This window comes from Diplotaxodon limnothrissa, linkage group LG7 (genome assembly GCF_057381915.1).
Source record: "Diplotaxodon limnothrissa isolate DT_005_m linkage group LG7, D_limnothrissa_male_GT1.1, whole genome shotgun sequence".
Taxonomy (NCBI): domain Eukaryota; kingdom Metazoa; phylum Chordata; class Actinopteri; order Cichliformes; family Cichlidae; genus Diplotaxodon; species Diplotaxodon limnothrissa.
The window spans coordinates 60,263,308-60,275,150 of record NC_140602.1 but is presented as its reverse complement, the minus strand read 5'-3'; the positions used below and the strand labels follow the sequence as shown (position 1 = coordinate 60,275,150).

At 38.5% G+C, this 11,843-nt stretch overlaps 1 protein-coding gene across 1 annotated transcript; it reads right to left on the bottom strand.

The window, feature by feature from the left end:
- Positions 1-1,110: 1,110 nt before the first annotated feature.
- On the bottom strand, positions 1,111-11,724 carry grk5 (G protein-coupled receptor kinase 5). The gene is made up of 15 exons (XM_085358578.1): positions 11,670-11,724; positions 10,985-11,065; positions 10,778-10,890; positions 9,591-9,668; positions 9,349-9,446; positions 8,489-8,581; positions 8,277-8,340; positions 7,786-7,926; positions 5,166-5,356; positions 5,051-5,088; positions 4,469-4,558; positions 2,229-2,437; positions 1,809-1,946; positions 1,334-1,471; positions 1,111-1,254 (listed from the first exon to the last, which is right to left on the bottom strand). The coding sequence occupies exons 1-15, from the start codon at positions 11,722-11,724 to the stop codon at positions 1,111-1,113; spliced, it is 1,671 nt and encodes a 556-aa protein (XP_085214704.1).
- Between the last annotated feature and the right edge of the window lie 119 nt (positions 11,725-11,843).

The window sequence follows — 11,843 nt, the reverse complement described above, 5'->3', positions numbered from 1 at the left end:
CAGCTAGTAAACTTCCACAATGATAGCCCTAGTATTTGGCTTTGATGCGGACGGCTGCAGTTCGTCCCACTCCCACTGTAGAGTAGAACAGAATAGAGTAGGCGTCCATGTGAAGCTCAGCCTGTTGTGGAAGCGAGGCCTGGTTAGCAAGCAAGCGTTTCTGGTGCTACCTAGTTAGTTGGCCTTTCTATTTTGGAGCCTTTATTGTTTCTGTTATATCTTCCCCTCTTCTTAGCAGAGATAAGGCATGCCCTTAAAGGTGCTCAAATTGTGCTGAACATGACATCTAATTAAATATCTCTTTTAAGCTCCAAGATTTTTCTAAAGGCATCCAAATAGATGCTTAGACTCTATTAAAAGTTGGATGGCTGACAATTTTCCCCAACCTAAATCTTCATTTGTGTCCCTGAAAGATACCTGAGATAACACTAGGTCCCCCTTGCCTCTTTACTTCTACCAGGAACCTTGCTTAACTGCTGACTTGGCTTTGAGTTTTTATGTTTATGTCAAATATCTGGTTCAAGCTTGCTTTTTTAATTGAAAAATTATTACAAGTTAATGTCTTGATGCATGCTCCATCCAGGTAAAGAAATCCCAAAAGGTCTGAACACGTCTGGACGTCCAGGTGACCCATTTAATCCAGATAATTCCACATAATTTATTATTCAGATGACATTTATTATATTGGAATTGTTAAAAAAAAATACTAGTACTATATACTATATATACTAGTACACTTGTTTAAAAATTCAAGTACTTTTTAAAAAGTTGGGATGGTGTAAAATTATTCATTTGTTTTACCTGAGAGAAGCAGAAAATGCTAATACAGATTAGGTGTAAGGAAGACAATGAAAACACAAAATAAATGCCTGCTGTGCTGCGATTTAAAGGGAAGAACCCTTTGCTACAATGACTTGTTGTTTTTTGGTGTCTTTGTTCTAGACTTTCCTGGGATTCAGGGCAGAGTTATGTATTCCTGATGAGCTGTAGCCCTCACTGGACAACAGGTTCTCTCTGCTTCCGTCAGAATCTGAATGATGCTGTTTGAGTGAAAAGAGGAAAGATATCTTCAGCTTTCCACAAAGGGCACACATTTTGACAGAATGTATTTTATGTCCTTACGTTTTTGCGAAAGATTCGGCGCAGCAGGCTGCGTTTGGGGCTCTCTGGGGCCTGGGACCAGTCGAGATCTGGAGATGCAGATCCCTTAGGGCCAAAAACATTCAGTTCTTCAAAACATCCCGTTTCTATTAGCTACATGGAAGACAGAGAAGGAAGGTGAGGTTTGAAGCTCTTGTCTGGATTAACCCTGGTAATGTAACCTAGAACTTGCCTCATTTTGCCAAATTATGGAATTGCTTCCTGTGTTGAACTGGGAGTAGAAGAAGCTGTCAGTCTGGTCAAAATGGACTCCTTTCACTGTGGAAAATTCTTCTATGTCCTGTACATCAGTGCAGTACACCTGACTGGGCTAAAAATAAAAGACCACATGCAGTGAGTACAAATTTAAATGGCTTTAAGATTGTTAAAATCTTCTTCTTCTACATTTGATCAGTTTTTATTTAAGTACTTTACATACTCTTTAAAAACCAAAGTCACTTGACAAGATATTTCTTACATCGAAAACACTACATCCAGCTAAATGGAATCCAATTTAAATACATAAATGTAATCCTGTATGTATGTATGTATGTATGTATGTATGTATACATATTCAAAATTCAAATTCATACACACACATATACATACATATCTAGATATCTGTCTCTATCAATCTATAGATATAGATATCTCATTTGGGTACTTACATCAGGTTTAAATGGAGGGTCAACGCGTCCTGCCTCCAGCATCCGAAAGTTGATCTCTTGGAAGAAAGGATGAAATTTTACATCTTTTCCCCCAGACTTCTGGGAGCCCAGCCTCTTTGTGGGGTCCTTGGTCAGCAGCTACAATAGTGGAAAAAAAGGTGTTCTCATTGCTTGAAGGATGTAATACAGCCTCTTCCGAAATTGGGGTTAGGATTTAGGCTGAAAAGCACATGTATGCGTAGTAAATCTCTAAGGTGTAAGCAACCCTGAACCTATCCTATTAGAATATGACTTGGCTTTTGGAAATTGTTGTACTGTCTTAACAATCTGACATACATCAGGGGATAAAGGTATGATGTGGATGAAAGAACATCTTCTGTGCATGCTGAAATAAAAATAGTTTCATTTTGAAGAACTCACTGAGGAGCAGATGTCTTTTGTCTCCTTGCTGAACTGGTTGCCATATTCTTCATGTTCATTCTGAATCCTTCTCTCCATTTCTGAGGATTTAGGCTGTTCTCCTTTGGCCCTGAAAGGGGGCCGACCTGCAGTCATTTCATAAATCAGACACCCGAGGCCCCACCAGTCCACACTCATTCCATAACGCTCATAGCCGATCACCTCAGGAGCTGAAATGGGAATGCAAACGAATAATCTTTTTATGCTTTGCTGCTGTTACTTATTGCCAAGGCAATATTCTTGTGTACTCTATAAGTCTATATTTCCATGTCGTGAAAATTACTAAAAACCAAACCCTGACTAGTCTCGTAGTTCCTGCTCCTGAAAAACAACCCCAGAGAATGATGCTGCCACCACCATGCTTCCCTGTAGCAATTGCATTCATCAGGGGATCATTGCTGCCTAGTTTCCTCCAAACATGACACTTTAAGGATTTCAATCTTTGTTTCATCAGACCAGAGTTTTATTTCTCATTGTCTGAAAGTACTTCATGTTCCTTTTTGCAAAACTCCAGGAAGGCTGTCATGTGCCTTTTAATGACAATTGGCTTCCAACTGGCCACTCTACCATACAGGCCTGACTGGTAGAGTTCTGCAGAAATGATTATCCTTTTGGGAGGTTCTCCTCTTTCCACAGTGCAATGCTGGAGCTCTGCCAGAGTGAACATTGGCTTCTTGGTCAGTTCACTGACTAAGACCCTTCTACCCCGATTTAGATCAGATTGGCTGGAGTGCTTCCACACTTCTTCCTTTTACGTATGATGGAGACTGTTGTGCTCATTGGGAACTTAAATACTGCTGAAATCTTTCTGTACCTTTCACCAGATGTGTGCCTCAATAAAATCCTGTCTCTGAGGTCTACAGACAATTCCTTGGACATTATGTCTTCATGTCCCAGTAACTTTACCACAGGTGGAGTCCAATCAAGTCATAGAAACATCTGACCAGTGCACCAGGATTCAACTCACTTTGGAGTCTTATGGCAAAGTCTGTGGGTAGTTAAGTTACAGTTTTGTTTTGTTTTTTTAATAAAATTGCTAAAAAAAAATAAAAAATTCAAGCTAATTTTTTCACTTTGTCAATATGTGGTATTGTGTGTAGAGGTGAAACAAATGAATTTAATCAGTTTTGGAAATAGGCTGTAACATAACAAATGTGGAACAAGTGAACCACTGTGAACATTTTCTGAAAGCACTGTAGACATAAAGTCATAATAGGTTCTTTCTTCCCATCCAGTTGACAGCATCAGGTAATTTGAAAGTTTTAAACTATTACAATACAAGAATTCAGAGATTCTACATTGGAGACACCAAACAGCCATCCTATCAATGCATGGCACAACATAGCAGGACAAGACCAGCTAAAGATCTGCGCCTAAAGGTTAAAGGTCAATCTTTTGAGGATGCCAATTTTCATATTCTGAACTGAGAAGACAGATTGTTTGAAAGAGGAGTAAAAGATGCCATCTATTTTCACTGTGAATGACCATCACTGAATAGAGGGGGTGGCTTGTGACACCAACTGTCAGTCACATACAATGCAATTTTAAGATCTATTCCCAGGTGCCTCAGGTTTCTGTTAACCTCAGGTTAATAGGGTGAGCCAAGGTATCACATTAGTTTCTCTCAAAACCTCTGCTGGTCATGATCCATGCCTTTTTCTCACCTTGGCTCATGTGACACAATTAATAGTGGGTCAACAACCCTTTTAGTGACAAGCCCCACAAGGATTTAGATACCTGGGACTCATTTGGTTTTAGAACTGAAGACGTTTTCTGGATGAGAGGTGAAACATCTTCAAGAAACTTAAAGAATTCCAATTCCTTTCTTTCAAAGTTCCTTAGAAAATAGCAAAATCACCATTTGCTTTGCTTTGATTTTATTGACAGTTGTTTGATTTTTTGTTTCTGTTGTTTTTCTGATGTGTTAAAACAAACAATCAGGTCTACAAATCACCAACTCCCAGCACAATGCAAACTGCATCATAAACTTAAATTTCAATTAGTGACTTTGTGATGGATAAACTTACATAGATAAACTCTATGTAAGTACTTAAGCAGTCCATCCATCTGTGTGCAGGCCAGTAAGCACCACTGAGAGGTATGGATAAAAGTCATACAATCATAAAAATAAATTGCTTTGTTTTCCAACACACTCATATAATCTAGTGATTTATGTGGGTCTGTAGAAGTTCCATACATACCCATATAGCCCAGTGTGCCCACCCTGCCTGGTACTAGACTCCCCTCAGACATCTTCACAGCCAAACCCAGGTCAGAGATGCGGATGTGTCCTTAATGGAACAAAAAAAGTAAGATTAACTGAAATGGCATGATTGTTGAGATTATTTTTCTCACATACTTTCACTTTTGCCCTGTCAAGTTAGGCTTCACTTTTCTCCAGCTGACACAATGGGAAACTACAACTGTTGCTTTTATTCCAAGAATGAAGGAACAGGTGTGGAAGTTTCTATAAATAGATAACAGGTTTTTTTACTTCCTCAAACTATTTTTCTTTTTCTTTTCTTTTTTACCCCTGTCAAAATACAATCAACACAGATTTTTCTTGAGAGCAGGTGGATGCTTCTGATAGGCTGCATGGCCAAATGTGTGGCATTTCAAACAGTCAGATTATTTTCAGAGTTAAAAATAGCAAGAAAGTAACTGCCAGCTTTTGCTATGTGTGGATGTTGGAATGCTATCTGCTTGGATGTTACTGTAGTACAGTTGAGGCTATTTATTGTACATGAATGATTAAAAAAACACTGTTTTGTAGTTGCGCATACCATTGTCATCCAAGAGAATGTTCTCTGGCTTCAAATCTCTAGAAGAAACACAGCATTTAAAAACTTCTTCCCGACTAGTAGAGATGTGATTTAATGCATGTAGAAATACACTTACCTGTATAATATTGACTTTTGGTGGAGGTGAATTAAACCACAGCAGACTTCTGCAGCGTAGAAACGTACCCTGTCTTTGGTCAGACCAGGTGACCCCATGCGATGTATGTGAAACCCTAGGTCACCGCCGTTCATCATGGTCAAAACCATACAGAGATTGTGCTTGGTCTCATAAGCATATGCCAGATTCACCTGAACAATAAAAAAATAAAACAAAAATAAGAAAACAAAACTCACTAAGGCATCAGCAATACTATAAATTCAGCTTTTACAAAATACTTGAAACAATTCAGTATAATTCAGTGCAGAACACCACTCGCTATGAAAGAAAGCCAATCATAAGGATTAAACATTATCCTTAACCTCCTAGGACCTGGCATCCACATATGTGGACATCACATTTTGGGTTATTTAGACCAAAATACTCAATTTTGCTCTATATCCACTTACGAGGACATTATACTGCTACTGTGCTATCAAAATGTTAAATGAATATCCTCATATGTGGCTCTCATTTTTCTTAGAAACAAAAATCAGGTAAAAAAAAAAAAATCTGGTAATTCTTTGTTTTTACATTAATTGGGTCCCAATCAGCCCAAATATCAAAGAGAAATTGAAAATGCATGTCATGGAAGAGTTCCGGTCTTAGGAGGTTAAAAGAAACTGCAAATACACATTTTAGAAAAATTGAGTTGTGCTCACTGATTATAAAAACTGGACATCATTCTTAAGAAAAATAAGACTATTTGATCACGAAATTCATCTGAATCAGTAGATCAGTATAAAAGGAATTCTGTCTGACCGAGGTTGCTTTTGAACTTGTTCTCTCCCTGATTATTTTATACTCAGCTATATTGCTGAGACGAGGTATAGTGGCACCAAGAAAGTCCTTGGTTTGAATCCAGTCCGAGGCCTTTCTGTGTATAGTTTGCATGTTCTCTCTTCATCTGCATGAGTTCTCTTAGAGTTCTCAGACTTCCTTCCACAGCTCAAAGATGATGATGAGTCTGAATAGTTGTCTGCTTCAATGTTAGCCCTGTTAGTCCAGCCTCTCATCCTGTGATGGATGCGATAGGCTACAGCCTCGATGTAGTGGATAAAAGCAGAAGAGGATGGATGGATGGATGGATGGAAGAAAATTGATGGATGGATGTGTGTCAGAACATGTATAAAACCTGTTGAATGATGTGATGAGTCTCTAATTAAGCATATATAAATAGTAGATCGACTGGTTCTTATTAAGTACTTTTCTGCCTAACTTGAGCACTCAAGGATAGGTGAGTATGCAGACGGGAGCGACCAACCTTCCAGTTAATAATTGACCTGCTCTACCTCCTGAGTCACAGCCACCTCTTCTATGTCTTTTATAAAACATAGAGAAGAGTTCATGTCCATTATCCCTATCCCAACTGTGATAAGGTGAAAGATGGGGTATACCCTATACAGGTTTCCTATCGGTGTCACAGGATAAACTTCTCTTCACTGTAAAAATACCTTGTATAAACATTCAGTAAAGATCATTTTTGTTAAATGATTTGTTCAAACATTTGGCAGCTGGAGTTTTTAACAAGTGTCAGTTATGATGGAATTATAAAGACTATTTTGAATTGCTTATTAATGTCTCGTTCGGTGTGAGCTTAAGCTTTATTAATCTCTGTCTCTCTTCCACAGCATGTCTTTTATCCCGCTGGGGCGATCGTGGCTCAAGAGTTGGGAGTTCGCCTTGTAATCGGAAGGTTGCCGGTTTGAGCCCCGGCTCCGACAGTCTCGATCGTTGTGTCCTTGGGCAAGACACTTGACCCTTTGCCCACCTACTGGTGGTGGTCAGAGGGCCCGGTGGCGCCAGAGGGCCCGGTGGCCCGGCAGCCTCGCCTCTATCAGTGCACCCCAGGGTGGGTGTAGGGTTGATGGCACCCCAGGGTGGGTGCCATCAACACACTGTTGATGGCAAATCAACAGTGTGTGAATGTCTGTGTGAATGGGTGGGTGACTGGATGTGTAAAGCGCTTTGGGGTCCTTAGGGACTAGTAAAGTGCTATACAAATACAGGCCATTTACCATTTACCGTCTTCTCTCTCTCTCCCCAACCAGTCGCGGCAGACGGCCGCCCCTCCCTGTGCCTGCTGGAGGTTTCTTGCTGTTAAAATGGAGTTTTTCCTTCCCAGTGTCGCCAAAGTGCTTGCTCATAGGGGGCCATATGATTGTTGGTTTTTTCTGTGTATCTATCATTGTAGGGTCTACCTTACAATATTAAAGTGCCTTGAGGCAACTGCTGTTGTGATTTGGTGCTGTATAAATAAAATTGAATTGAATTGAATTGAATTGAATTGAATTCAACTGAATTGTAGTCACAGTGTAACTCAATAACAGTGTATATGTTTATTTTAACGAAGAAAGAAATATCAACCATTGTAACAGTGCAGGTCATGGATTTGCTTTTTAAGAATAACCCAACTTTGCTTACACAGATAACACTGGTTAACAAACATACTGATTTTAAAAAAAAAAATGAACAAGGCAATGTGAAAACCATCACAATGAACAAAAACTAGTTTGAAAATGTAAAAAAAATTGACAAATTAAAAAATGATGCAAATATTTGAAGAGCACAGCAGTCTCACCACAAAGCGACTATCCAGTTCCTGTAGTATCTCTTTCTCATTGAGAGCCATGTCCTCTCTTTTCCTCTTCTTTACATGGGTTTTTTCCAGCTTTTTGCAGGCATACATCTTGCCTGTGGCTCTCACCTGACAGGCCCACACCTCAAGACAGAATAACAGGATTGTAAGACAATAACACCCTTGTGATAAATTTGTATCTAATGCTGTTGCCAGTATCAGAGCTGTTCAATATGTCAAAAAAGAATAGGTTGCTGCAAAGTGAAAGTATACTAATATATGTAAGGGAACTAAAGAGTAACAGAGATGTAGAACTGTGTTGTGAAGGTCTAAGTCCATGAATTCCCCCAAGGGAATATGTATGTAAAATAAAAAATAAAAAAACTACCTTCATTTTGATACACCGTGGGTAAAGACATACCTCAAAAACATATACCATAAAGTGTCTGATATGCTAACACTGTGTCTTAGAGTAAATCCCAAAACATACATACCGCTCCAAACCCTCCTTTCCCCAGTAGTCTGTACTGTCGAAATGTTTGCTTCATGATAGGCTGCCTTGAAAGAGACAGACATGTTGTTTTCATTTGAAATATTTTTGTAAATACATTTTTTAAGAAGAACTGTAAACAGCAGCTACTTGGCTAACCACTGATCCATGAAACAATTCGTCTCATACCTTTGTTGGGCATACACATTTACTGACCTCTCCAACTGTTTCCATTGTAGAAAGCGGGCAAAGAACATGCTGTCCTGGTACTGGGTGAAGGGCTCGTTGCTGAGGTATTTATGTAGGTCTCTAATCCACAAAAGAAAGATGAACTCCATCTGCTCCATTGGTCAACAGTTTTCAACAGCATGTGCCACACTTTAGAGAACTGATTCTGAAAAGCAGTTCTTCTATTGGCTACTGGACATACTGTATATATTACTGTGTATATCCCAGTAATTTAGCAAAATTAGAAAAATAGTCATCACATCAGGCCAGCAAAACTCCAGTTAAGCCAGTAGTTAAAATTATATACAGTCAGTATAGTGCAGTGTTATGGTTAGATGCATTCAGATGTGTTTGATTTGAGGAAGATTTGGGCATGGATGTCCCAGAAAATTCACACCAAAATCTGACTGTGCAATACTCAAAGAAATTACAAAACACACAAAAAATACATCTCAGACTCTATAGGCCTCTGTTAGCATGCTAAATGTTAAAGATTTACAACAGTACAATTAGAAAAAGATCTAATAAGTGTTGCTTCCCAGGAGAAACTTGCTTCTCTCTAAGTAAAATATGGCATAGCTGAAGATAAATCTGAAACCCCTAAACCTTCTGGAACAATGTCCTTTGGACAGACAAAACCAAACTGGATACATTTGGCCACAATGTATAATGCCAGATTGATGAAAATAACCTTTTTCACCAATGCAACCACAGGACCTGGGCACTTTGCAGTCATTGAGTCGACTATGAATTCCTGTGTATACCAAAGTATTCTAGACTGCATTGAGTCCCCTACAAACTTGTTTTAACATGACCATCTATAAGCAGACCAGAGAGATATAACTTACTCCCTGCAGCCATGAAAGACATCACCACAGGGATTGAGCTCCAGACTCTGATTGCAGCTTCTTTCATGCCTCAGTAGGATGGACACACACTCACTGGACTGAGGGAACATGATACACTTGGATAAAGTGATGTGTAGCATGATATAAGAATTCTTGTTTCAAACTTCAGAGGAGAAAATAATGAAAGAAAAATATCCACGGTTGTAAACTATCAACCATGTTTTCTACAAATGTTGTCACACCTGCTTCATGAGGAATCTCTGGATGATCCTGTTCCCAGACTCTTTCCTTTTGTCATCTGACTGAATGTCAAAGTTGTCCTAAAGAAGAAAATAGGTATTAAGATTGTTTGCATATGTGGATGCAGAGTCTATATGTACAGGTTAGTTCTTCAAAGGGTTTAGACAGTAAAATCTAGTATCAGACAGAAGGTCTGATGTCAGTTTTTCTGAAGTAATTTGAGCTATTTACTGCAAAATGTTTAAGTGGTCAGACATACAGATGCTCACACATGAAGCAAATCACCAGTAAATTAAATGATTTAGTTCATTCACAATCTGTAAGTCGTGCAATAAACTTAAAAAGATCTTGTGTCAATGAATAATTTATTGTTTACAAAATGTTGTGTAAACTCGGGCGGTTAAAATGTTTTAGAGAAGCACACTTCTCATCTAATTTCTCAGGTTTAATATTGCCTTTGAGACTACCTACTGTACCCTGGATGTGATTACTTGCCAGTTGAAGTAACGGTAAAAATATTAGGGTTTTTTGTTTGTTTGTTTGTTTTGCAACATTTGCCAGTGTTGCAGTGGTTAGCCACTTGATAAGGCAATCAGCTGCCGCTTAACGCTGGTGCTTTGAGTGTTTTGAGGGTCAGGCTCATTAGATACTACCTGTCCAGTAACACTTTGTTTCTGCACAGGATACAAGGTTATATGAGCTGTTGTATCTACAAGAGTCACCCTCTTGTGCACTGAAGTCCAAAATTTCTTTTTTACTCAATATGAATATACCAGAGTTAAATTTGGCTGATGTTTTTTTTCTTATCATTTAATAATGCCGCGGTGTCTCATGCATCATTATCCATCAGTAATCAAGAAAGAAAGAAAAAAATAACAGATGGAAATTCCAACATGCTATAGATTATTTTGATGTTATATTATATGTGTTATGGTGTAATTCTTCAAGTATATTTTCAGTTCTCAGTTTTCTAATGTTCTTCATGTTAGTTTCACATTTGTTTTGCTCTTAATCTCTTATCTCTCGTTTAATATTTTTAAAAAGCGCACTGCACTGCAATGTCATTACTTAAAACACACAAGAGCAATGCAACTCTAGCTTCTGAAATAATTACTGATATTTAAGTGCCATTATTTTCAATATTTTTAAGGACTCAAATTCCAGTAAAAGAATTTTTCACAGTTTGTACCAAAGCATCTTGGAGGGAAATGTAGTTCTGCAGATCAGGCCGACTCCGACAGAAGAGCTGAAACAGTTTCTTGCCAATAGGCTGCTTCACACATAGACTATAGTAGTCTCGTTCTAATGGAGAAATATAAAATAAAATATATGGTGTGAAATCTCACAAAGAACCAGAACTTGTTCACACTATTGAAACACACTTGCAGATACACACCTATGTTCATGGCCAGGTCTTTGCACTGGCTAATGTGGGGAAAGCGAAGCATTTCTTTCCATTTCCAGCTCCTTCCTCCACCTACAGACAGTGGGGACACAGAAAAGGAGTTCTTTAGTGTTGTGAATATGCATACATGCCTATAACCAAAGTGCTGACATATTGAATAACTCAGACTGAGATGTCAATCAGCATGCCTAGTCCTTCAGGTTTCAGACAATAGCTTGTTCGACTACAGTGAGTGAACTATAAATAGCTCCAGGAACAAATTAAACAAAGCCTGTGGAACCACATTACTCTGCAACGTACTTTACACACTATCACTCATAGTTTGCGTCTCAATTTCCACACTCCAAATTTATTTCATGTCTCAAGTAACAGCAAATAAATTTATGTTGCCTTCAGAGAGAATTTCACTTTATTCAGAAATGCTAAAATTGATAAACTGATTTATCCTAAACTGAACTGGTGAGTAAAAAAAACCAGACTTAAAACTCATCATTGATCAGGTTTATCATACATCACTCTTCCACACTGTGACTGAAAAATCATTGTCCTGAGATAACCCATATAAGCACTACTTCTGATGGAGGTCATGTCCCAAATTGAGAAATAAGTCAAAAATTGTCAGCATTTTAGCATGTCATCTTCTCACATAAACTTTCTGGATATAGAAAGTTCTTACCTTCTCTGGCTCTAACAAGAGCAGTATTTGCCGCAATGCTTTCTATGGTTTCCATGTAGCACTGTGCCTTTGCACTACAAGTTACCTTTAGTTAAGTACCGCACAGTATCCAGCCTTCATGCACAAAAGTAAAAATACAACTTCTCAGCAGGCCCAGTAAATGGCAACTATTAT

Coding starts and splice junctions, on each gene's coding strand:
- grk5 (XM_085358578.1), bottom strand. CDS start 11,724: ATGGAAACCATAGAAAGCATTGCGGCAAATACTGCTCTTGTTAGAGCC. Junction 8,582..9,348: donor GTCTTTCATGGCTGCAGGGA/GTAAGTTATATC, acceptor TTTGTGGATTAG/AGACCTACATAAATACCTCA. Junction 7,927..8,276: donor GGAAAGGAGGGTTTGGAGCG/GTATGTATGTTT, acceptor TTCTGTCTTGAG/GTGTGGGCCTGTCAGGTGAG.